General features: G+C 40.2%; 2 protein-coding genes across 4 annotated transcripts; one reads left to right on the forward strand and one right to left on the reverse strand.

The window, feature by feature from the left end:
- Nucleotides 1-1,320: 1,320 nt before the first annotated feature.
- On the forward strand, nt 1,321-8,343 carry LOC131592955 (L-lactate dehydrogenase A chain). Of its 2 annotated transcripts, none has more exons than XM_058864989.1 (8): nt 1,321-1,475; nt 3,015-3,146; nt 3,887-4,004; nt 4,720-4,893; nt 5,662-5,835; nt 6,641-6,758; nt 7,219-7,342; nt 7,519-8,343. In XM_058864989.1, the coding sequence occupies exons 2-8, from the start codon at nt 3,024-3,026 to the stop codon at nt 7,681-7,683; spliced, it is 996 nt and encodes a 331-aa protein (XP_058720972.1). In that variant the 5' UTR covers nt 1,321-1,475; nt 3,015-3,023; the 3' UTR covers nt 7,684-8,343. The 2 variants fall into 2 exon arrangements, with proteins under 2 accessions (XP_058720972.1, XP_058721049.1); XM_058865066.1 differs by having other exon boundaries at nt 1,377-1,475; nt 3,018-3,146.
- Nucleotides 8,344-8,774: 431 nt separating this feature from the next.
- Nucleotides 8,775-27,352, reverse strand: TSG101 (tumor susceptibility 101). Of its 2 annotated transcripts, none has more exons than XM_058864849.1 (10): nt 27,194-27,352; nt 23,805-23,889; nt 21,912-21,977; nt 21,172-21,335; nt 19,719-19,845; nt 17,450-17,516; nt 15,744-15,835; nt 10,913-11,115; nt 9,718-9,957; nt 8,775-9,107 (listed from the first exon to the last, which is right to left on the reverse strand). In XM_058864849.1, exons 1-10 carry the CDS (start codon nt 27,233-27,235, stop codon nt 9,018-9,020), a joined length of 1,176 nt encoding a protein of 391 aa, XP_058720832.1. In that variant the 5' UTR covers nt 27,236-27,352; the 3' UTR covers nt 8,775-9,017. The 2 variants fall into 2 exon arrangements, with proteins under 2 accessions (XP_058720832.1, XP_058720745.1); XM_058864762.1 differs by having other exon boundaries at nt 15,744-15,838.
- Nucleotides 27,353-27,444: the final 92 nt, after the last annotated feature.

A 27,444-nucleotide genomic window follows, 5' to 3' on the forward strand; every position in this document is an offset into this window, starting at 1 on the left:
AGAAATTACTGTAAAAACGAGAATGAGAAAATAAAGGCAACACAGATACTCACACAATATTAAATTAATGCTGATTTTCAGTAAGGATGAACATGATAATCCATGGGGTAAAGACAGGATGCCTAAGAGAAGAGGGAGAAAGCAGAAATGGCTAAAAGATGATAAAGGAACACAACTCACAGATGGCGTACAAAACTCACCCAGTCTGCTGTTTTCCAACTGGAGAAATCAGGCATTCTCAATTTCAGAACCCTGATGTGCACAAATCCAAAAGATTTTAAGTAAATTTCCCTATTTGAAGGCATTACCACAGGACCAGAGAACAGCAGGTTCTAAGAAGTAAGCCATGGTGGAAGCAGTTTGGGCCTGTGATCTTGATGCCCGTGCAGTTCTTCAGAAAAACTTGCAAAGGAGAATCTAACTAAAAACATAATATTCGATGAATAACAAAGGGATAAAAGGTAGTGTGGATTTACTAAAAGCCAGTTTTGTAGGATGACCCACAAAACAATATAGTATAAAATTGAAACTTCAGAAAATATTTTTTTTTTTAAAAATGGTTTTGCTTTCTTGGGAGTCCGAGCAAGAAATAAGTGAATGGGAGAAGGATTTGGCTTTAGTAACCATCTGCAGGGTGACAGGAAACTGACAGCATGGTGTGACTGAAACAGAGCAGTGTGAGTCCAGTCATGGAATTTCCACTAACTTCGGGAAAACATGAGTGCTGTGTTTGAGGCATCGCTGTCTGAACCTCCATGCAGCAGCTCCTCTCGGGAGAAAAAGCATTTTAAAAGCACTTAAACCGAGAAAGTCGCACAGAACATGCATCCCGATGACCAGGGAACCGCTTGCATGACCACGCAGGGCTGAAAAGGTCTGGCTTATATAACCGAACACAACAAATGAGTGGGAATTGGATATGTAAATACACGGAAAGGGGAAGTAAACAAAAACCCACAAGCATCTATTGATTTAGATGGAAATTAGAAGCTGGTTTCCAGCCACCCGACAAGAGCCCCATCCGGAACTACGGCCATAAACCCCCGAGGAGCAGGGCAGGGCTGGCTGCCACTGCCCGGCCGGGAACCGAGGGCAGGAACGCCTTCAATTCCCCACAAACTCTCCGGAGCCGGCCTGTTTGCTTTCACTCATCCCGGCTAATAGCAGAGGGAGTGAAATCTCCGCCGACGGCAGCCCTCAGACGAGCCCCGAGGGTGTGCGCGGCCGAGCTCCTCAGCCCCGCCTCGGCTCCCCTCGGCCTCCCTTCACCCTCCCCTCCTGCTCCTCCCCGCTCCATCTCCTTCCCGCTGCTCCTTCCCCTCCTCCCTCTCGCTCTCTCTCCTCCCCGACGTGTCTGCGGGCACGTCCCCAGCCCCGAGCCCGCCCGCCCGCCCGCGTCACCGCCCGGCCCCATTTAAGGCGGCGGCCGCCACCTCCCCCGCTCCGCCGCCGCCGCGCTTGGCTCAGGACGCTCGGTGGGTGCGATCGCCGCGCTGGGATGGGATGGGGGCGGGAGCGGGGCTGCGGGCGCAGGGGCAGCGCAGGAACGGGGATCGCAGGCGGTGCTGGTGCCGCAAAACCTCCGGGGGGACGCGGAGGAGCAGGCGGCGCCAAATGGAGAAAGTCCGCTCCGCGACGCCGCCTGCTCCACTGAGTCCCCCCGGCCGTGGTGGGATCGGCCACAGCCCTGAGCTTGAGTCCAGCCGGCGTGATTTCCACTCGCAATCCCCCCCATCGTCCCCTCCCTCCATCCCCTTGAGCCTCCGTGGATTAACTTGCTTCCCTTAATCGGTGCGTGTGGCCCCAGGGAGGGATCCCGTAAAGAGACTTGAGGATGGGCTTAGGACCGCGTTTCAAATGCAGCATTAGTGGGCCACCTACCACTCCCCTAACCTGTTTCTTTGAGGGGTACGGCGCTCTTAAAAGGAAAATTTTTCAAGTGTAACAGACGTGCTTGAGTGGGTGGCTCTGATCCGCCTTGCACATTAATGTGCTCATGGTGCAAAGGGAGGACTTGGCACGTGGTGAGTGCGCTGCATGGCCACGCTTCAGGAGGCTTTGCACCTGAAGACTGACGTATTTGGTCGATTTTTCCTGAATATGGGTTTCCTGTCCCTCCCCTCAGCCCCAAAACTTACAGTCCTTCCCTGCTGCTCGGCTTGGTTTCTCATGCTCTGAACGAGTTGCTGCCTGTTCAGCAGTAGAGAGCCGTGCGGTGTCCGTGCTTGCATCCGTCCGTGCAGCTGCTCCTGCCCTGGGCTCTTCAGGCTGCTCCCAGGGCAGCAGCATTTGCTGCGAAAGCGTGCTGTTGGCTTCCACGCGGAGACGGGCATGAATGCACAATCCTCTGCCATCACTGTGCCATTTCGGCACACCCTCGGCTGGCAGAACACAACTAACCAGGATGCTGTGCAGCTGGCAGGTAAAATGTGAGGGTGGGAGAGATGGTGACGCCAGACTCCAGCCATCTTAATTCAAAACTGTGCAGTTTCACTTCAAAACAAATTCGTGAAGTTGAAGTTGTGGAGGCTCATGCTGTGCTTAAAAAGGCTTGCCTAAGTGTTGCACGACTTCAGCTCTGGAAAGGCTTCAGGGCACAGAATACCAGTTTTTCAGGGTGAGGGAACAGAGGCTGCCAGACTGTGCTGTGCTTAGAAGTACTAAAATGGCTTCCTGTACCTAAATATAATATGGATGGTCATTTAGGACATTCTGCTATTGCTGCTGGAGTGCCACCAGCTATAAAATATAATCGATGGCTCTCAGGCTGTATTTGAGGCAAAGCTAGGGTGAACTTCAACAGAGGATTTTCATCAATAATTCAGTTTTGCAATAATTTTGTGGCATACAGACAGTATTGCCGGATGTTTTATTCATGTGTTTTGTATCCATTTTCTTATCATACTGGATACTTGATAGGTGTATCAGTTACATTTGTATCACTGCTGAATACAAATATTCCAGTGTCAGTAAAAACTGAGACTTGGAGAAATAATCTGTTGCTTTCTTTTCAGCAGTGCACCATGTCTCTCAAGGAACAGCTCATCCACACTCTCCACAAACAGGAGAGTCATGCCGAAAATAAGATTAGCGTGGTTGGCGTGGGTGCAGTCGGAATGGCCTGTGCCATCAGCATCCTCATGAAGGTAAATGTCAAGCTTGGTAGGAAGCAGCAGAAAAACCTGAGACCTAAAAGAGGGGCAAAAAAATAGTCACCCTTGCTAGTTGAACTTCTGGTTATATAATCCTTTTTTGGGCCTGAAATGAAGCAACAGTCTTCAAGCTATTGGCAGAAAAAATAGCTGCAGCTCTTGTAAACAAAGTTTGCCTCAGGATCAGGCAGAACATTGTTTATGTATCATTTTAAGAGCTGCATTTACCTTTGTGGGACTTGAAGACTCCCTTCTAAGTAGGGATTCTCCAACACTCTAAATATGCAAAAAGCTCGAGAACTGAGGATTTATTTTGTCTTGAGCAGAGCAATAGAATAATTGTTTGCAGTGTGATCTGGAAAAATTGGTCCTTGACAGTCTGAATAACTTGTCTTCTGCCTTCAGTTACCATACTGAAAATGCTGTGGTCAACATCAGGCTTGCTTTTCTTGACTGTCAAACAGGTTGCGTGTGAACTATGCTATTAAATTATTCTTCATTATTGTCCTGCTTAATTGTACTACTATTTCATGCAGAATGTGGTTATGAGAAGTATAAAGTGAACTCAAGGATATCCCAGGGGACTAATTTAAGGACTCTGGGGAGAAGTGAAGTGTTAGAGATGAGCAAAATTGTTTAAGTAGTTTTTAAAATACTTGTAACTTCACAGTTTAAAAACTGGGGGCTTTGCTGAAGGAGCCAGCAAACTTACCATTACTCTTGGTCTCTTGTAGGACTTGGCCGATGAACTCGCCCTTGTTGATGTTGTGGAGGACAAGCTCAGAGGAGAGATGCTGGATCTCCAGCATGGCAGCCTCTTCCTTAAAACTCCAAAGATTGTCTCTGGAAAAGGCAAGCAGTTGGCTCTCCTGTGTTGATTATTTCTAAATGGAGAGAGACGCTTCAGGTCTCACACTGGACAGCCAAGTCTAGCACTTAGCCTGTCACCCTAATTGTTGCGGGAAAAGCTCATTGATACAGCACTCAGCTGACATTTTAAAATGTATCTTCTTATGGCCAGTCCAGCTAGGAATTTTCTTCCAGGGTTCACTACTCAGTACAGAAAGATGGATTTCTTCAGTACTTGTGTACCTTAGAGAACTTTATTTCATGACTAGTTAACCCCTGAACTCATAACTGCTTACTTCTGATAACTTTTAGTGGCAGCCTTGAATTGGGCAAAGGCTTAACCAGCTCATACCTTAATTACAGTTCCTACAGGTAGTAGGTTATGAGGGCAGAGCCTTCTTCCTCTTCTACACAGCACTTACTTACCCTGAACGCTATCCCAGCAGCTATGCCTAGTCCCATTTGTGGCTGAGAAGCATGGAGCATCACCACCTGCAGCTGCGTGCTACAGCATCGACATGCCTCAGTGTCGTTGCTTGGGGCAATGAGCCACGGTCTTAAAATTAAATTCCATTTTCTGTAGAGGCAAAGTCTAGGGTAACAACTACCAGGGAATTGCTGTAGCCTCAAACTTGGGAATTTGAGAAAGGAAGTGAGAACTCCTGTTCTGAACCATGTGTAGTAAGAGGTCATGTTTGACACAGCCTTTTGTCTGCAGATTACAGTGTGACTGCACACTCCAAGCTGGTCATTGTCACTGCTGGTGCCCGGCAGCAAGAAGGAGAGAGCCGCCTTAACTTGGTCCAGCGCAACGTGAATATCTTCAAATTCATCATTCCCAATGTCGTTAAATACAGTCCTGACTGCAAGCTGCTTATTGTCTCAAACCCAGGTTTGTCTTGTGTTGCCATAAGAGGATTTGGCTTAGAGAATAGTGTTTCTCCAGTAAGGTGGCATTAGTGCACAGGCTTTTAGAAAATACTTGTGCTGGAGAAGAGAAGGCTCCAGGGGAGACCTTGGAGAACCTTCCAGTATCTAAAGAAACAGGTGGACTTTTTACAAGGGCAGGTAGTGATATGACATGGGGTAATTGCCTTAACTGAAAGAGATAGATCTAAGTTAGCTATAAGGAAGAAATTCTTTATTATGAAGGTGTTGAAACACTGGAGCAGGTGGCCCATTCATGGAAGTGCTCACAGCCAGGCTGGATGGAGCTTTGAGCAACTTGGTCTAGTGTAAAGTGTCCCTGCCCATGGCAGGGGGTTGGAATGGAATTATCTTTAAGCTCCCTTTCAACCCAAACTATTCTATGATACCTGTATAGCAAAAAATGTCATCTTCCCTCTCCAGGCTCAGCAGTTTGGTCTTTTGAGAAATAAACTTGGGTTTTCAGACCAAGAGATTGTGAGCACACTACAGGTCACTGATAATTGCATGTATAGCATAAAGGCAGAGCTGAGAGGCTGTTCAAAACAGTCATTATGTTATACAAAACAACCATTATGTTAGCCCACTGCAGTGCCTGGCCATGGGCAGTGCTTTGTGCTCTGTTCCATGCCACTAGCACGCAGGTAAAATGCTTACAGACGAATGGAAGGTACCATCCTCATTATCAGTCTTCTCATGAGTGGCACTTTTTATGCCCCTGTTCTCCTCACAGTGGATATTTTGACCTATGTGGCCTGGAAGATCAGTGGTTTCCCCAAAAACCGTGTTATTGGTAGTGGCTGCAATCTGGACTCTGCCCGTTTCCGCCACCTCATGGGAGAAAGGCTGGGCATCCACCCTCTGAGCTGCCACGGATGGATCATTGGAGAGCACGGAGATTCCAGTGGTAAGGGTGAAATCGGGCAACTCCCTGGTGCTTTGTCTGCCGGGAACATCTTGAAAACCCACAGCAAAACACTGCTCCAAAACCTTTGCACTGCAGCACCTTAAGAACGCAAGTTCTGATTTAAGTCTTTTGCTACACAGAGTAACCCTATATGATCTATATTTGACCTGAATGTGCTTGGAAAAGGTCATTATTGTAACCTGAGCTGGCTAAACATTTCTAGGCTAAATTGTTCACGTAACTCCAAAAAAAACCCAAACTGAAGCAGCAAGAGGATAAAGTTCTCTGCAAGGGCCTCTCCAAGATCTACACCAGACCTACTGGCAGTAGTCTGCAATTGCCAGCTGCAATTCCTGGCTTCTTTTAATCGCTGTATATAGGAATTGCAGAGGCAAGTCCGGCGGAAAGAAGAAAGCACTTTTTCCTTATTGAACATGTACATGCTTGGAAAACCAAGCAGCAACAGAGCAGTACTGTCTGCTTCCTGACACCAGAATGCACTTGGAATCAATTCTTATTTGAGAAAACTTTGCAAAATACAGTGACTGTCATTTTAGTTCATGTTGTCCAGGTATTTCATGTCAATGAAGGTGTATTCAAACTTAGTGACACTGTGCATAAATGTTGATGTGCTCCTAGGTTATCAGCCTGCAATTTAGATTGGGCTTATAGGTGATACTATAGTTAAGGTCATAGCTAAATCGTAAGTGATGTGCTGCAAATTAATCCAGCTAGATCTTACATTAACTGTTAATTTGAGAAGAACTGAGTATTGTGAGATAATTAATCTATGTGCAACTCTCAGTGCCTGTCTGGAGTGGAGTGAACGTTGCTGGTGTCTCTCTGAAGACTCTTCATCCAGACTTGGGAACTGATGCAGACAAAGAACACTGGAAGGAGGTCCATAAGCAGGTTGTGGATAGGTAAATACTGGCTTGGCTTTTTTATTATTAAAATTATTAAAATTAATTTTTATTATTTATTATTAAATTATTTATTATTAAATCATCAAGAACTGAAAAATCTCCGTTCTGCAGTACCCAGATCTAGAATACCTGAGTAGCCCCAAATGTCAAGATGCAAACATAATGGAACATGAAATAATATTTAAAAGAGCAATGTAGATTTGGCAGTTAAGTTTTCATGATTAGTGAACTATTAGGGCAGAGCTTAAAATTCTAGGCTTCCAGTGTCATTGTGAGGACTAGTGTAAAATGCAAACAGAATTATTCACTACTGAGTTCATTTTGGTCCTGGCAGAAAATCAGTCAAGCTTCTGATGCCTCCAAATTGATCTGGAGACCTCAAAAAGCCTTTCTTACAAACTTGAAGAAGTTCAGTTGATGGTACTTGTTCTTTAATGGAGTGTCTGTGTCTCTGCAGTGCCTATGAGGTGATCAAACTGAAGGGGTACACGTCCTGGGCTATTGGCCTTTCTGTGGGAGACCTAGCTGAAAGTATTATGAAGAATTTGAGAAGAGTGCACCCCATCTCTACCATTGTTAAGGTGAGCAGCCCCTTCCTAATTTGTGTCTTACTGAGAATTACGTGTCTCTGGAATTCTGAAAAACAGTGATCCCTTTCTAGTTTTCTTTCACCTAAATTTGGTTTCCTGATAGGATATTCTATGAAATATACAAATATACATAAATTCCAGCCTAACAATCCTTATGTACTTTTCAGGGCTTGCATGGAGTAAAAGAAGATGTCTTCCTAAGTGTTCCTTGTGTACTGGGAAGTAATGGCATCACTGATGTAGTAAAGATGATCCTCAAACCTGAGGAAGAGGACAAATTAAGGAAGAGTGCAGACACACTGTGGGCAATCCAGAAGGAACTACAGTTTTAAACCTGCCCAAGCAGTTTTTGGCTCTTAGCAGTTTAACGGGTTTAGTGGTTTGTCTTACGTTGCACTTTCCAAGTAAGTCAAATCTTTCAATGTATTATCTCAACTAGAACACACGAAAAGCTCAAATCTGAACAATGGAGTTTCCTGAAGATAGCATTAGGAAACTAATCTAGGGTTTCCCCTGTTCACAGACACCTATGTTCTTTAGCCAGAGCTCGATAACCTAGTCAGTCTTGTTCAGTGGTGTGACAGAAATCCAGCATTCAAAGCAGCACTGCCTAAAAAACCCTTTGCCTTTTCCTCATCTTGTTTCATGTTGGTTCAAAGGAATAAGGAGTAATTAATTGCTACACAATGTGAAACCAAAGACATTTCTTGAAGTTGAAGGATTGTCAAGCCAACTGACCAACCTTCTCTGCCAGCTGAATAGCTTAAATATTTCACTGTTGATAGGTCCAAGTGTATTTTCCTAACACTGCTTTGGAATTTTTGTGGGTATTTTTTTCTTAGAGAACCTTATTTTTGTGTACTCTATCAGTCTAGTTGTAAGTTCTGTCTACAGAGCATGTTCAAAAAAATGTTAAGGTTTCTATGTGCAACAAGACAGTGACTGTCCAACTGTAGCACCAACTACAACACCAAATAAACCACAAACTGTTACTTCTGTCTCCTCGTTTTTCTTAATAAGGCTTTGTCTCCCACATTAGCAGTTCTACTTCTACCCACCTAAATCAATTCTACTTTTCAAGACATACTAATTCAAACATCACCTGTATAATAATGTTATGTGTGCAGCTGTGCTGGAGGCTTCTGGCAGTAAGATGGAAATCTTACCCAGACTTTTAAAATGAACTCCAACCTCTTCAGAGCCAGCAGTAACGTGAAAAGCCTTAAGGCAAAGGCTCAGTCTTAAGCTATGCTGCTTATGGTGCTGAGACCAAGAACCTTTTGAGTTTTCAGTTTTCTCTGGTCATAATAAATGTGATTTTTTCCAGTTTGGCACAACATCTTCCAAATCTCACAAGTAAAGTGAAAGCATGGTTAAGCTGACACTGCATATTTGAAAAGAAAGCACATCATACACTGTTCCGTAGAGGAAGAAAATATGCGACAAATTTTATTCAGCGTTAAGTCCACCAGCACAAAGATTACAGGAGATAGAAAGTGCATTAATAAAAGCTAGTCTTTACCAAAAAGAAAATATATTATTGATTCAAAATATCTTACACTTGGATGATGTAATAACTTATTCTGGGCACCTACTGATTAAGAGAAAGATCAAGAGAATGGCTGCTTAACAAGGAAATCTAATTTCCCAGGTAAAGTCTGGGAATTTAGTAGAGATCACTGAGTCCAGCAGTCTTCCTTGCTTTTTGCATCAAAGCCCTCAGCTGGAACTGCTTGCGAGACAGGAGACGTACATGCTGTAGAAAGAAAAACAACAGCTGGCAACAGTTTTTACAGAACTGGTAAAGTTCTGATAAAAACTACTGCAATACAAATGTTCAAAGCACGGCACATTCTGTGACCCAAATGGGATGTCAGTTTTTTGGAAACCCTTAATTCAATATTCTACTAAATGGCATTTTCTTTGCTTAAAATGACTGGCAGGTGGCTACCAAATGCAATCATTAGTCTATTTTTTGTGATTTTTAATTATTACTATAACTTAAAGAAATTAGTTAACAATTAACTCCACAGATATTCTTATCAAAGTAATAATATGAACTCTATAAGGTAAAATCAGACTAACGCATTTCTCATGGAACAGAGAATGGTTCTTCTAACAGTAGATAGACAGAACTAGTAAGGTCTACACAAGAAGGACAAAATATGACTGTATCTATAATGCTTTTAAAATTGGTCTTTAAATTCTGAAATTCCTTTCTAAAATGTATGCTTGAATGTATAAACATTCCTGTTCCTACAGGATCCTCTTCAGTGGAGAGATCATGAATGTTAGTAAGCTGAACCAAAGAGTCCAAAGTAAACACACTTAAAATGCACATCTTAAAAACATCCCAAGAAACCTACCTTTAAAAAGACATCTAAATCTATCACTCCACGTCTCAATGCTTCCCCAAGGTAGAAGATGGTGTCCTCAATTGCATTTTCCTCTGCATATAAGTTCAGGATCTGCTTGTAAAGTGGTGCTGTAGGAATTATAACTTCATCTATGTCATTATTTTCTGACTGACTTTCCATTTTCTCTAAGGCAGAACTGAGCTCCTCATCCTTCTTTTTGAGAAGTTCAATGTTCTTGTCAACTTCAGCCTAAAAATAATTAAGATGTTTATTTATCTTCTTCTGATACAATGGTCTAGATGAAAGATTTTCAGACATACCAGTTCATTCTGTACTTCTTTGTTTATCTTTATTGTGATTTTTACAAAAGAAGGAGCTATCAATCTGTAGATTTCAAATTATTTTAAAAAAGTAACATCTGCTTTAGATAATGTCAATCCATTACCCATTATGGATATACCCATCCATAACTGTAGAGAAAGCATGCCAACACTCCAAGTATTTCCAGCTTGCCACATAAGGAAAAATGACCATTTAAACTAGCTAAAGATTGTAAAAGCAAAGCCGAAGTAATTATTTTCTTTGGAATGCCATATTCCCAGTTCTCTAGTCCAATTAATAATTTCTTGTAATTTTTTTAAACCACATCTGAACACTGAGCTGGTTTCAGAAACTGTTCGTCAATCCCAAAATCTTACTCCTAAGCAGCAGTGCAAGGAGCAGATGGACTAAGCGGAAGATACCTTAATGAAAAACTGCAAGAATTTCTGAGCATATTGTGAGTAGGAGAGACTTCTGGGAAAGGAGTTATACAAGGAGGCTGTGACCAAAATCAGTGTTCTCTGCACTGAGACCCTGAAATGTTCTCCAGTGCTGCTGTTACACATTATTATCAGGAAACTGAGACGCAAATATGAAATAATCTCACACCACTAACATCTTTCATAGGTAGAATGGGGAAAAACAATACTGTTCCTCTACTATTGAGCAATGACATTTGTAAGGCACACGCAGGACACTACATCTCACTGACACTGCTATTTCTGACTTGCTTCAGTCTGAGCACAAGCCCCCCCAGCTGTGAAAGAGAAAAAGCACAATGTGCTGGAAGCTTTGTTATTTCTATCATACTTAATGATCAACTACAAGCTTCTATTCACTACTAGGAATACTTGGGGGGGAGCAGTGGCTCCTCTCAGCTTACCACTTCTTGATCCAGGCGAGTCACCATCTCTTCCAGTTTCTGGTGCCCTTTCTTCAGGTCCTCTTCGGTGCGTTTCAAGGCGTTGAGCTCAGCTTGTGCGCGATCCATCTCCTCCTTCATCCGCCACCTCAGTTTGTCACTGACGGCCGAGATGAGGGAAGCGCGGATGGTGTCCTCGCTGATGGTGCCATCTCTGCTGGGTCCTGCACAAGGAGGTTTCACAAGCGTTAGATTAATGCTGTGCTGCACTCTAAAGCCAGTTGGAATAACCAGTGGCCAAGCTGCTCTATGTACTTCAGCAATGTGAGACAGTAAAATAAGCTGCTCTCCATAATAATTTCCAGAAGCAGCAAAGAGACCACAGTGAGATAACATACATTAGGATGGACACAAGTAAATTAAAGAGCGTGCATCCATTCACTCACTTCACTATTCCCATATCCACACTTTTTTTACTTTAAAATTGAGGTGGCCATTTCCTCTGAAGTCCATAAATGTTGCTAGCCCAAGACCTTTTAAAGAAGAACATGAGTTAATGGCTGGATGTATTCAACCACAATTAATGTAACAGCGGGCTCGAGACAATGAATTTATCTACTACAGGTATTAGTCCAGGTTTCTTTTGGTTTTTTTTTAGACTTGCCTGGCCTGGTAAGGAAAGTTTTAAACTACGAAAGATAAAGGGAGAAAGTGGGGATACTTCCAGGAAGGGCATGCAGCCCAGGTTCTCATGGGGAACCACCCTGACACCTGCTGGAGGGACAACACAGGCAGGAACACACAATCCAGGAGATTCCTGGAAAGCACTGACAGTAACTTTCTGATACAGATGCAGCCAATGAGGAAAGATGTGCTGCTGGACATTGTAAAACTGACAAGGAATGTCTGGTTGGAGATGTGAAGGTTGGGGCAGCCTTGGCCACAGTGACCACGAGATCACGGAGTTATGTATCCCACAAGTAGAAAGCAGGGCAATGAATAAGATTGCAACCCTGGACTTAATGAGAGCTAACTGTGGCCTCTTCACAGACCTTCTTGGAAGAATTCCATGGGAATTTACCACAAAGGGAAAAGGGGTCCAAGAGAATAGGTGAATATTCAAGGATCACTTCCTCCAGGATAAAGAACAGTGCATCCCTATGGGCAACTGACCATGAGGGGCAAGAGACCTGAACATGCTTTTGCAAATCAGTCTTTTGAGGATAATTTCAAGAGTCTGTCACTAACACACTTTTAAATAGAAAGATAAATTCTTTGTGTCTCTCACAAGAAGTGCAGTGTCTCCAGACAAGGAAACTCAAGAGTGCTCTAGCAAATGTGAAGTGGCTACTGATATTTATCACAAACCACTTCAGTTATTCTGTGGGAATAACTGGAGGGTCACAGTTTCCCCAGGCTTGTGCCTCACACCTTCTAGATCAGTGAAATTTCAATTGGATTGGAACAAATATGAAAAAATGGACAAAGCAAGAATTACAGCAGCTTTTGTGCCTAAACTTCACAAATGCTATGAATGAAATGCAGTGAGATTTGAAGCTCTATAACTGCAAAGAAAATAAGGAAGAAGAACCTTTATCAGAGTATCTTTTTATCCAGAGACATAGCTATCAAAACCTTGAAGCTGTTACAGCATTATGCACATCATATTTTCCAGCGCCCTAGATTTCAAAAAACAACAAAGTGAAAAAAATACCCATCACTGCTCATGTGAATCTTGTATAATTGAAGACTTTCTTTTTTTTTACATCTGCTATCAAAACAAGACTGTATAAATTTGTATCTCTTCCCTATGTTTTTCACTCCGTTCTTGTCTGCAAAACCTATACCAAGTCATACGGACCGAAAATTAAAGCTATGCAAATGAATGACAGGAATTACAGGAAGAAGCACTTCATTCTTACTAATTCACCAAAGCCTTCTAAAATATAAAACCCATAAATTTTGATCATAATTAATGTAAGCATTTTGCATACATATAAGTTGCAACAGAATACGTGTACTTTTTTAAAAAAATAAGCAAATTGCCGCTGAAAAGTAAAGAGATTGAATTTTTAAACAACTGGTGCAAAGACAGCCTTAAGAAAATACGAATGTCCCAACACTTCACGGAATTTACAGTTCTGGCCTAAAAAATTCACCCTGTTGTCAGTCAAGAAGATAATTTGCTAAATTTGGTTAACAGAGGCAGCAACAGAAATTGTCAAATAACACCATACACACAAACCCAGGAATCCATCATTGTCACTTCTTATGAAAAGGAGGAAAGAACAACAGCACTTTCTACACTGAGAAATAAAACTCAAACCAAGTCAGTCAAACTATGTAGGATAGAGTTTATTCACTGTACAGGACTTCCTGATTACTGCAGATAATTGCTCTCAATCAAAAAGACCTGACTTCCCTTCAAAAAACAGCATTAGCATGATTTTAGTTAGTTTGCTTTAAAAAATGAATTGTACTCTAACACAAAGTCAGAATCAGCCAGAAACAGTATCAGTAGAACATAGGCTTACTTTCTTTCCCCTGACATCCCTCACTCTGGGAGTTTTTATGCAAGGCTCACTTTAACAATAAAGTGGGACAGAAGGAAAAAAAAAATCACAATACACCTAACACAATGAAAGTTCACAGAGAAATACCACCAGATATGGAAGAGGTCTTTGAACATAAAAAGCATCATTTTAATACAGCTCAATCAATGTATCTTCTTACACAGCATGAACCTGTATGTCTTCTGTCACTTCCATAATTAGCCCAGCTTGGGGAAGATTTCATGGCACATGGTCATTAAATCCACAGAACTCTGAAACCTTTAACCTTTACTAGGCAGAGTCTGGTTTCAGAAGTGACCTTACAGAATCATCAAACCAGTAACTGCATCAGGAAAGTAATTAACAGCAGATGACTGAACAGAAAGAAAAAGCCTAAAGGACTATTTGAAAAACCAGTGACTGTGAAAAACTTGAGCTATTTTGCATGAACATTTTCATTCAATTCAAACTGGGCTCACTGTAGAAAACACACCACCACCACCCCCCACAAAAAACTCTGAAGTTGTAACAACTGATATGCTCCTAAATAAACTATCACAATAAACCACAGCCAAACAAACAAACTGTACAGGAAAGAAACATTTTCAGTAAAAGGAAAGAACAATACTGGACTGTAAAAAACACCCAACAAAACAAACACAACAAAAACACCTCACAATATTTTAAGTGTAGCGCATGATTAAAGAGATGTGTTTGCATTTTATCTGGCACAAGAGATAAGCCATGTAAACCAGGTGTAGGGCTTTTACCTCACTGCAGCAAATGAGTCAGTGTAATGTTAAATTGTCACTATGAAACCTGGCATTACAACATACTATCACAGATGATCTAAATCAGGACTGGAAGGGTTTTCTATCTTTGGCAGATAACTGCACCTCATAACTGCACATTCAGTGGGGATGAAAATGAGGGGAAGAAATTAAATAGAATATATTTCTATTTTAAATTAACACTCTGCTACATAAAGGCAAAACTGGATTTGTTTGAGAAAGATGCTGCAGAAAGCCAACTTCCCCTAGAAAGGTTATCAGCTCCCTACACAAGAGCCAGTGGAGACCTTTAATTCTCCAGGACACAAGTGCAGCCCCACAACACCAAGCACTGTTTGAGGTACTTGAGTGGCACAGCAGCTTCTTTGCACTCTGCAGACTCACATCACCTCAGAGTGGAGGGAACCACTGAAGCAGCCAAGAACTTTCAGAAAATACTTTCTTAATTGAAAAGGCTGAAAGAACTTGGACACAAAGGACAGGATCAGGCACAAGAAAAACACAACATACAACTTACTGCTGCTTTCAAATTCTGTAGTAACAGAACTCCTCAGATATTTTAGTAAGAGTAAAGTAGAAGCATCTCTCTTCCCTTGCCATGTCCCCATGTATGTGAAGGAAAATCACAAAATATACAAAGCTCTGGAAAGAAAAGACATTCTATGACTCTAACTCAGGTCATTCCATAAATAACTGGGAGTTCACATATTACATGAAGAACCTATGGATGCACTTCTAAATTATGGGGCTCGAGAGTCTGCAACAGATTGCTAGTGTGAACAGCATGTCAACAGAATCTACACCCTCACCATATAACCATGCCAAAAGGACTATCAGCCGGCTGGAAAGTTACTGCACCAGCTTAACTAGATGACATTTATTACTGGTTCCCAGTCTGCTACACATACACTAAAAGTGAAGGGCAGGGTGGAAAGCCAGGCCCACAGAGCAGCAGACTGGGAAAAGACACAGGTCAACACCCTAAATAATCCTGATGCTGAAGGGAACAAAGGAGGAAGTGACAAGAAGAGAGAGATCAGTAAGAAGCAACAGGGAAGAGGCTGGAGAAGAACCTCACTAAAAATGAAGCTCATTCCAAACTTCTACTTTAGAAAGTTACTATTCTGGGAGGAAAGAAAGTATAAATAGAGTCCATTGATGTTTAAATGATGACAAAGGTATTTTTCTAAACCATGAACAGAGCAATGCAGACAATCAAAAGTTATCTACAGTTAAAGGGCAAGGAAAACCCCATGTAGTTACATGCAGTGCTCTTCAAAATATCCACACAGCCCACACAAGGTATTGCATAAACGTAGGAATTTATCGAATTCCTGAATGAAGGTGAATGAAATGTATTTCTTTCTTCCTTTGAATAAATTTTAATTAAAGATCAATGCTTTGGAAGTTCAGAGTAAGAACAACACATTCCTTTTTCCGTTTTATTTCTTTATGTATCAGTTATAGAGAGAAGCTTTACTTCACAGAAACCCTTTCCAAGGTACTCACCAACAGTGGTGACAGGAGGCTGAGAAGGGTAGTACTGAACACTAGTGGTTGCTGGAAAGGGAACACCACCTGGATAAGGATAGTTTGGGTAGCTGCTTTGACAAAGAAAAATACACTAATGTTATGCAACTATTAGTAAAATATCATCCACCTAGATTATCTTTATTGCCACCATGTTAAAAAATTATTTACATAACAAAATGTTAAAATTGCAGGCCTTTTTCCTGTTCACGTTAACATCTTTCACAACTGGTATTTCTGCAATTATTTAAGATACCATTTTATCGGAAACCCTATCTAGTTATTGCCTGGTCAACATTTGGATAACAAATTCTCCTGAATCTCTTAGTTTTGCTATATGAAATACCACAAGTATCCAAAAGAAATTATTCTAGTTACAAACTCCCACAGAACAATTTCAAATTAGTAATTTTTTTATATGAGAACAGTTAAGAAGATGACTGATGAACTTCTTTATGTAAACCTAAAAATGCAAAAAAGTGCAAAAATATGGTTGCAAGGTGAAACAAACTCCCCCAGAAATTCTCACTCCTGTTCTGAAGGATAAAGAATGCAAAAATATTCATTTGCTCACTGAAACAATTATGAAATGGTATGTGACAGTCTACAACACCTTTCTAAAATACATTTGCTATCAATTAAAGCAAGGACACAAATTAGTCAGTACTAGACTGACAAACACCTGCATGCAGCAGAGTATTAACTATAGTAATAGTTAAATAAGGTGGCCCAAAAACCCCTGCAAAATATAAAATAAGCATTTGCTGTCTTTCTTCAGGTAACTGCAAATTTAATAATTCTTAAAACCTTCCTATTATTTCATAAATTATAAATGTTATAAACAGTTCTATTACTTTTGTAGGACCATTAAGAGCACTTTAAACAAACATATTTAGGAGGAAAAGAAATGCTGTAAGAACTTTAAAAAAATCTTAAATTTTCTTCTCTTAAAACAACACTCCCCACTCCCAATCCTCACAGTTATTTACATTTTAATTTTTTTTTAAAAATAAAAATGATCCATATTACACCAAAATCTTATATGCTCCTACCACAAAATTAGGAAATAAGAATATTTATCATAAAAACCATTAATTATGGTGTAAAAAATATAAGTACACTCTAGGAGGCAGTAGTCAGCATCTCATTATTTACTAAAACAGATCTGCAAGTCTTCTGGAAATGCTTTATTCCAAGCTATTATATTGAAAAAAATCCTGGTTAATATTAATAAGAAGCTTTTGAAGTAACTTTGTGTTCTTCAAATTCCCTTAGAGTGCTGTAAGTCCCCATTTATGCTGGAGTCAAGGTTTGTATTAACCCAGCAAGGTTTTGTTCAATTTTTGAGTTGCTAATAAAATCTTGACTTTTAGGGGTACATTTCTTTCTATATCATGTAAACATATCAACCTCATGAAGATATGAGTTAGGTAGGATTATAGGAGTTAGGTAATCTCAAAATCTATTCATCACACCCATATATATTTTATTTGAAGAAACACTAAGAAAGCTAAACCTTCCTCCAATTTTGGCTACTGACAAGAATTCAGCCCTCACTTTTAACAAACCCTTTTAACATGAATAATTATATACCAAATACCCCATAAGAAACTACAGTTATGATTAGTCACTATTCAGTGAAACGCTCTGTCAGGTAAACGATGACAGCTTAAAGGGGCTCTTACCTGGGGTTTGGAGTGCTTGATGGTGGATAGGGAGATATTCCACCTGGAATTCCTGGCACATAGGAAGCTAAATAAAACAAGAATTTTGTGCAGTTTTACATTTCAGAAGTTAAAACCATCAATGTAAAGAAGTTATTCCTCATCTATAAAAATAACCTTATTGTTGCATGGATGTTTTTCTTAATCATTACTTTAATCACTGCATGGATAAACAGGTATTGATTTAAAAATACACAACAAATAGGTTTACTAAAGAAAAAAAAAAAAAAAGAATCTGCAGCTAGAGTACTCAGAAAAAAACCCCAAAACATGGTATTAATGATGACCCACCTGAAGAGCTGTCTCCATTTTTTATGCAATAGCTGAAAAAAGAATTTAACCTTTCTAGCCAGTGATCTCCACTCACTAAATAACAAGTGTATAATTTAATTACGTTCAGAGTAGTTGATTAGGTGTTTAATGATCCAAACATGTCTTTATCTTATAGCAAAGTAATTTCTGCTACTTAGAAGTTGTATTTAAAAATTTGTTATCAGCATATATAAATGTTTGAATAGTCTTAGCAAGTTTAAGATTTTTCTTGTAAAGCTGACAAAATTATGTTTTGGACATACTTATTCCACATTTCTAGCAAATTTTAGGAATATTTCATCACATAACTTTTTCTTAAGAGCTGACCTATTCCCAGCCTTCAATGCTTTCAAATGATCAAAATTTTTGTCAAAGGACTTAATTTCTTCTTAAACAATGTATCTATAACGTGAAAAAAACCCAAGCCCTAAATGTCTGTAAAATAAGGAAAGTCTGATTACACCAGTAAAATTAAGTAGTTATTAGTCATTTCAAAACTCTGAAACATTGCCATTAAAATTACTTCAGCTATTAAGTAATTCATAGTAATTCAGCTCAATTCAATTCAAAATAGTAATTCAAAGCACTTCAGCTTTGAGTGACTACAAGAATAATCAAATGTGATTCACTGAATGTTTGTCCTTAAGGCATAAGTCACAGCCTCTGCTAAAACTACACTTATACTGACCCCCACTGTTCCTGGAAAATCAGGACAATCCAATCTGGTGCTCTCACAAGCAGGGTAGCCACAGATATACTGGAAAGTCCCAAACACCTGCCTTTAGTCAATTATTCCTAATGGTCCCATTTATGTTTGCTACCCATTTTCTCACAGGTCCAGTGCCTGATACCTTGCTAAAAATGGGTTCTGCTGGAAATGGCAATGAATAGCACTTCAGCTTTTCAAATGTAACACTGTGATCAAGTAAAAGCCATATTTCAATAGAAAATGAACATAACCTTAAAAATCTGGCAGAAATAAATAACTCCAAATACAGCTACTGCACCATTAAATTCACGTGGAACTGTTATAACATTATTAAATAAACAATCTCCAGCTAAACTGCTCCCCTTTTACTTCTGTCCCAATCTTTGACTTGAGGAGGCCTGTGCTACTGGTTTTTTTTGGCTTCTTCCCACCCAATACAGAGTCTCCTCCTAGAAGAATTTCTAGGATTTTCTGTTTCCCACTTCTTCTTTTTCCCCCACCTATCCATCCCCAGTCCTTAAAATAAGATGCCTCCAGAAGTTTAAATAAATAAATAATTTTAAAAGTCTTGAGGATTTTTGCAAGAAAATAAGAATGGGTACCAAGTCAGAACACCAAATCAACAGAGAACAAACAATAAAAAGAAGCAGGGTTTTTTTAATCTTCAGCCAGCAATTTGAAAAAAAAAAGAAAAATAAAAAAGAAAAATAAACCACACAAACAGGAGAACAGGAGTGTGGGCATAGGAAACACAAGCTGTATGCTTTGTCATGCTTATGAAATCAATGGTTGAAGGATACTTAAAAGATGGGCTTGTATTATTAGAATGAAAAAAATTGAGATACAAAGTTATTTGAATAATCTCTTTGTCAGTCTGTCTTGGAATGCTGACAGGACGCTAGTTGTTTTGAGGAGCTTGGTGATGGTTGAGTGTGTTCTGGTTTTGTCTGGGTTTTGCTGTGTTGTCATACAAACTTGATTTTTCCCCTTCAAAACCCCACATGAATTCTGAGATTCACAGAGCCTTTTAAGTTGGAAAAGACCTTCAAGATCATTGAGTCCAACAAGGTAAAGTACAGCCCAGGTGAATTCATCAGCCAGCAATATAAAAAGTAAAATGCATTATCTGTGGGCAAACTGTGCAGGACAACAATCCCTTTGAAATATTAACATGATTATTTGCAGAAATCAGTAGTGGTGAACACTTACTGGTTGGTGGGCCTGTTGCCTGGTATGGGGGGTAGCTGGAAGAAGCAGTAGGACGAGAAAACACTGGAGGTTCCTCTCCAAACACGACAATCATGACCTGGATCAGCTCCAACAAGTCTGACTGGGGCTGGGAGGGAATGCAAATCACAAGTGGTTGATTTTGCTAGCAGAGAGTTTAACTGACTGCAGCAGCAACAGGATGCCATTTCATCAGCTCACAAAAGCATTCCTTTTATTTGTGGGTTTTAATTTTATTAAATTTTCTTAAATCTCTATCTGTATACATATGTGCATAATTAACTGACTTCCTGGAATCTATTACAGATACCAAACCAGTCAGCTTGTACTCAAAACCATAGAGCAAAATACACCAGCAGCCACATTTACACCCAGAATAAACTGGGTAATACATGGTTCCATATCAACTGCAGGACAATAAATGACTGAGTTTAAGTGTCCAACTGTAATAATATTTTAAAAAATTAAATCCACTCCCCAAAATGAAAAAACATACAGATCCCAAAGTTTTTTAGACATTTCAATTTCATACACCACAGCCTTTGCTCTGATTCAGAATGTCTCAAGAGAAAAAATATTCTAACCCACTAAGGAATGGCACAAACCCCCTTTAAATACAGTTAAACCAGGCTTCCCTGTTTATAATTACTTAATATAGGCATGATTTCATTTTGCCAAAATAAGAACAAGCATCATGAATGCAGCACTACATTAAATACCCCAATTCCAAGTTTACTTATTTTTACCAACCTCTCAAACTGAAAGAATTCTGTATCAGCTGCACCTCAGATGATCCTCTTCCTTTGTGCAACACCTGACCTCGGAAGTCTTTTTCCACTATTACTATCTAAGCACTGAACTACCACCCATCCTTAATAAAGTATTCCTGCTAATCACTTTTTACAGAACCATGTATTTTGTTTCATTTTTCTAATCTTGTTAACACCGTTTATCTTCTTTACAAGTCCATGTTCTGGCCAAAATTTCTATGAGGCCTGCACTGCTCAATGCCTCTATTTATTGGTAAAGCAAATATATCCACATATAATATCCAAGAATATCTATAAAAAGAAGTCCAAGTGCTTGTAAAAGTCCATTTTAGTCACAGAGGTGTTTTAAGTTTATTTATAATTTCCCTTCTGTAAATATTCTTATCTCACAAATCTTCAGATCACACTCTTGCCAGGGGAGAGGACACCTTATGCAGCACTATTTAATCAGACAAGTTGTAACTGAAGATACAATTAATTACCTTAAATAACCAGAACACAGAATGCAATATCCTGACCTTTAAGACATTCCAAAAAACAGTTGATTTTATTTTAAAAACTGTTAAAGATCTCTAATGAAGACTATGGTTTTTATTAAAAACTATACAGCTATCTTGAGGAATACAGAATGAGCAGTTTGAGAATTTCAAATTCCCTATACTTACATATTTCCACTCATGCAGGTAGGGAAGGTATATTTTTCCATTTGCATCAACATGCTTCCCAGTTTTTATTGTCATAGAGCTAGTGGGTTTAACAAAACAAATTGGGGGGTTGAAAGGGTAGGTGTCCAGCAGCCACAAGCAAATTGGGATATTATATGTGTTACCTAGAAAAGATATTTTGAAAGATTATAGAAGTTATTTCAATTCTTCAACTGTCCTCCTGTATTCAGATTCACAGAAAATTCCTAAGCCCAGTAAACTCAACTGTACAAATTTTGAAGCCAGAGCCAAAATCTACTAATAATAACATTCAATGATGGCCACAAACTCAACATTTTTCAGAACAATTTAATTTTTATTTACAATCATCACTCACCACTAACACACAATCTCATTTATTCTATAATGCAACTTTATAGGACTCTAATCTGAATTATCATTAGATGCAGCAATAAATGGTTTGCAACCCTCATTCAACTGACAAGCCTGAAAAAACATGCTTTGCTGAAAGAAAAAAGATGCTACAAAGCTGTAAATGACTGAAGAAGCAATGCTCAGCATTCAAATTTTATCCTGCAGCAAAAATTGAGAACAATTTCTTTAAAATATTTTACTTTGGGCAAGTAAAGGATTTCAAGAAAAGAGTGATCACTGAAGTAGTGAAGTTGAATCTGGACAAATCTAAGTTTTTCATACAATTTAGGAAAATAATGGGGATGATTATAATTATACATGCATACCTCTGTAAGGCACAGGAATGGTTCCAGTGAGGCTCATCAACTCTCTGGATGAACCATCATTAAAAACTGAAAGAGAACAAACAATATTTTTTTAAAAAAATATTGGTTATGCTTATCTTGATTCAGGTTATTCCCCATCTATTCATTGGCAAAAGCTTTCACACATATAAATATAAACTCAGCCTGAAAGTTTCAGCTCTCGCACATTTATGGATTACCAAATGACTGTCTGCAGTCAGGCAACTCCTTATGAATAACACACTTCTGAGAAATGAATGACTAATCATTGTCAAACTACCTTCTCTACAAATAAAATTGTTTCCTCATTCAGTGACCAAGTAAAATGTTGGAACCGTGCAAACTGCAATGCAAATTGCTGCAAAAATAATCCTAACTCAAACTTGATTTAAAAAAGCAACTGTCATCTGAGTTTTATAAAACAATACCTTAGGTTTTCTTCAAAAAGCAAGTCAGCAAGAACACTGAAAAATTCCTGGGCCACAGTAAAGAATAAGTAAAAGTAATTTAATCAAACAGTAATACATTGAAGAGGAAGAACGAATGCTTGACTCTGCCAAATCTTAGCCACAAACTGCACAAGAACTTTGACCTAAATGTACTGAGTTGCTGTGTTTAGTTTTCTCATACTTTCAATCCAATACATTATTCTTGGCTGAATAAATCAGCCTCTGTTGAGGAACCTTTTATCTCCTTAATTCTTCCTGAAAGTTTCTAGCCATAATTCAAATGTAGGTTACTGTGCACAATTATGGTGGTGCTGATGTTCTGCAAAGGCAGGTACAACATGCTGGGATTTCAGTGGGGGTATATACTTCATTATTAATATGAACTTGAAAACTATCTTATCAGCAATGTAATCACTTTCTTACAGCAGATGTCACTGCTACAAATAATACTCATTATCTGTAAGTGATTCTGTGCTTAGCCTCTTCCAGGCAGCTAAAAGAGCATTAGGGAACACAAATGGCTACAGCTCAAGGATATTTGGAATTATGATCACCATCTTATGCAAACTTGTGCAGCTATTCCAGCCACAGTCCTTTCACTCCTGTTTTGTTTCTCCAGTCACTGCATGAATTTTTATTTCTGTGACAGCTGCTGGCTTGCAGCTACTCAAGTTAAAACTAATTCATTTTTTACCTGTCCATGTCCCTTCTTAATATTTCACAATCCAGATATACAACTTAAAAAGCAGAAGACTTTAAAATTTTTGATGATGTAGTAATACAGATCAGATCACAGAGGAATCCCACAGGTAACAGTTAAAAAAAGGTGACCATAAGAAGGCTGACCTCAGCAGCAACACTGGCTCACTGCGCGCCGTGAAACTCTAGGATATCATATTCATTTAACACACATTTAAATTAACTTAGAGACTTTAAAACAGCTAACGAATTATGATTAACATTGATATTTACATTATGAAACCCTCATGTCAATTTTCTATATACTTGACTCTGTCTTCTTCATACTCTTAAGGACTACCACAATGATTTCAAATGAAGCATTTCTTCATTGATTTACAGTTCTTCCCACACAGAATTTTAAAACATCTTTATATGGCAGCAAAGCTGAATTTGTAAGATACCAGCAATCTCAGGACACCAACTGATGACATCAGTGAGTGATTAACTAAAAGTTAAGCTGTGAAAAACGTGACACTTCTTGGCACATTAGATAGTTATTTTCTAAAGTAACCTTACTATATTACTGAGTCTGAGTTTCTAAAGAATTAATGATGTCAGAGACAAAAAAGAGAAACTCAGGTTATGTTTTCTGATGTTAACCTTCTTCCCCCTCCGCCCCAAAAACTACCAAAGACATCTAACACATCTACAATTCACCAACAGATTTTTTTTTGCACAGACTAACCATATGAATCCATGACAGGTTTGAGGTCCTTGTACTGAGTAATAACACTGGTTGTCTCCTGTATGGTTAGGTCTCTATACTTATACTGGAAAACAAAAGAGAAAGAAATTACTTCAGAAGCTAAATTTTTAGTATAATTTAATTCAATTTTTTATTTTACCCAATAGGCACCACTTAAGAGAGTTTACATCTACACATGGATGTTCTTCTCCACTCTTAGTTTGGAATAATAATTTATTTGTCCATATTGGAACACTTTCTATATAACTTACCGAACTTTAACAAGGTGTTAAGTCTTAACAAGAGTCTAAGCATTGATTTGGGAAGAGCTACTGCATTTTCTTTCATGTTCTACCACAACCAAGTGTATCTGAGAAATATGTGTGAATCTTAAAAAAAAAAAGTAACCTCCAAACAAATACAGTGATGTTTTGAACATTCCTGATAAACAGCTGTCTAGGATCTGAACCACACAGGTACATTTCATAGCACTTTCCAGAGCAACACCACATTATCAATCATTAATTAGCATACACATGTATTTTGTCAGCTAGAAAGCAGACATATCAAGGCACAGTATTACCAGCAATAGTACTGGTTTTACCCCTTTCCTTATATCAGGAGCAGGGAGTAAAGCACAGATGCCCTGTAAACCATTGCTACACTACTACAGAATTCACCAATCTCACAGCTATAACCCACAGACAGCAAAGAAGCTCCTGGGCAACAACCAGAGTTGGTTCACCACACAGTGCAGCTCTTTAGCCTTGTGGTCATTCCTCCTGATAATTACTGTTGAAAAGCCAGCAATGTGGTCCCTTGAAAATTTTTTTTTCTGATACGATTTTAAAAAATTGCAATCTTCAGGTGTCCTAAGGAACACAGACAGCAACCTTTCATTGAATCAGGGTTGGAAGACAGGGCACAGCACAATGAAATGTCTGACATCCAAAGCACGCAAATGTTAACAACATCTGAGCAAATTAATCCAGACATTACCCAAGAGCAAACCGTGGTGCCACAGCTAAAGGTCACCTTGGCTCTGACAAACACTCATGAGTTGTGAAGCCTAAAAATTAACTCTTCTTCCTGTCACCTCCAGAGATTGACAAGGATGTTCCTCCAGGGCACGACAACTTGGATTTACTGAGAGAGATGAACCCACCACGCCACTTCCCACAATGCCAACTCTGCCTACAGGAAGCACCAGCAGCTCGGGTGATGCTGTGACTGATCTTCCTCAAATGACCAAGGACAAAACAGCCACATGGTCTATCTGCAAAATGCTGGTCTGTGGGACAGAAAGCAACCCCTCCAGCAGAGATTCCTGTGTGCACAGGTAAGCACCAGCACAGAAGTCATTCAGCCCCTGGATGCTCTTTTGGTGGGTGGGCTGCAGCAAAGCATCTCAGCCTCCTTTGGAAAGTGAGTGCCGCACTGGGAGTGTGCAGCAGGAGCTTGACAGAGAGACAACTTTGTTAACATTTGAATGCATTCCTCCCTCGATCCCCACCACCTGGAAGAAGCAGGAACGGGGTTACTGGGAGATAGAGGAATTTCCACATACACCAGCCAGAGACTGGCAGCACATACCCACACCACTGCACGTGTCACTACCGGACAAATGACGGCTGGTCACCAGCAACTTTTAAAAAGCAGTGCCTTTTCAAAGGAACAAATCTTAAGATCCAGGATAGAGCCTCAACAAAACTGGCAAAATCACTATTAAAAAGAGAACTGGATTCCGCTAACAGATGCTCCTAAAAAGCACAAGGATTGTAGCATGGTTTGGGTTGGAAGCAACCCTAAAGATCATCTTGCTCCAATTCCAAGGCAGGGAGTCTTCCACTATCCCAGGTTGCTCAGAAACCCACCCAGCCTGGCCTCAAACACTGCCAAGGATGGTACATCCAGTTTTTCTAGGCAGCCTGTGCCAGTGCTTCACCACCCTCACAGTAAAGAAGTAAGCAGAGCCAGGCTTTACTTCCACTTTTGGCACAAGAATCTCAAGTCAGTTGAGTCAATAATTGATAAAACAATGCCTGCCTGCTCAGCAGGGACACTGTGACTCTGGTACACAGTGGGGCTGATAAACCACAAATTTGGTTATTGGGGGTGCTTTCAAAAATTAGGCACAACACCTGAACATTAAGCAAATATTTTCATATCTCTATTGAAACAAATAAAGATAATATTATTGTGAACTGTTTTTACATGGAGTGATGATTACTTAGTAGAGAGACAGTTGTATGATTCCAGCTACTGCCACAAGCAAAATTAAATGTTAATTTCTGTACTTAAATTGATTTCCAAGAAATGTCAAAATCTCTTTGGAAAATATAAGATCCTAGCGATTTCTACTAGGTAACTAAAGGTAAAAAAGGTAACTAAAACTGATAAACTTAAATTCTTAATTTCTAGACTTTTTTCCTCCTCCATTCTCAGACTACAAATGCATTCCCCTCATTTTACATATCAGGAAACAGACCACAGAAAGATGGAGTTTCTCAAGATCTGACAGCAGGTAAATACCTGAAGTTAAATTAAATGCTTAGGTTTCCCCAAACTAGGGTCAAGCTTTTGTTCTCATACACTGAACTATTCAATATGGGAAATATCACTAAACTTCCCTCTCTAGAACAGAAAGTGTAACTATTTTTGGAAAATAAATATAATGAAATAGCATCTTCATTTTTCATCACCTACAGAAAGCCAGACAGCAGTATAAAATGAACAGGTGCAGGGGAACAAGGATATTGGACTATCTCAAATTCTATTTCTTCTATGGCATCACAATAATTAATAAAGACAGGCAGCTGTATACAAATACATACATGATCTCATTTGCTGACACTAAGTATTCAATATTAATTTTCAAGCTCATAAAAAAATCTGCTTATGACTCCAGGCAGGTGAACGTGCCTTTGGTTTTGATCGTATTCTCAACTACCGTACTTCATTTCAAAAGACTACACATATGATTAGATGCTGCCAAAAAAAATCCAAAATCCCGTAACTCCCCCTAAGTGTCAGCCTTAGGGGTTTTCATTCCAAGCTGCTGGACAAAGCCCAGTTTTCACTTGAGGAGTGGCACGCGTGGCTCTGCATGATTCAGTGGTTAATGATTTGCCTTCCGTGAGATTTTCCCATTTCCTTGCACAGGGGCTATAACCAAACCCACCCCATCCCGGTCAGTCTCGCCTTCCCCCTGCTGTAACCGGGGGGCACAAGTGCCGTGTGCTCCCCACGGCCCCGCTGGTGCCCGGCACTGTCCCAGCCCGGCCCCGCAGCTCGGCACGACCATTTTAGGCTCGCTGCGCCCTTCCTCCCTTCCCGTCCCAAGCCCCCGGAGCCTCCCGACGCTGGGCCCCGCTGCCGCCCGCCCGTACCTTGGTGAGCATCTTCTTGAGCTGGCTCTCGGACACGGCCATGGCGGCGGCCGCCCCTCGCTGCCGGTGTCGCTCCCGGTGCCGCCGGCCCGGCCCTACATAAACACAGGAAGCGGCTGCGCGCCCGCTTCCGGCGGCGGCGCCGCTCCCGCGCGTCACGGGGCGGGCACCGAGCGGGTACCGGGCGGGTACCGGGCGAGCACCGGGCGGGCAGCGATGGCACCGAGCGGGCACCGGGCGGGCAGCGATGG

This window comes from Poecile atricapillus, chromosome 1 (genome assembly GCF_030490865.1).
Source record: "Poecile atricapillus isolate bPoeAtr1 chromosome 1, bPoeAtr1.hap1, whole genome shotgun sequence".
NCBI lineage: Eukaryota > Metazoa > Chordata > Aves > Passeriformes > Paridae > Poecile > Poecile atricapillus.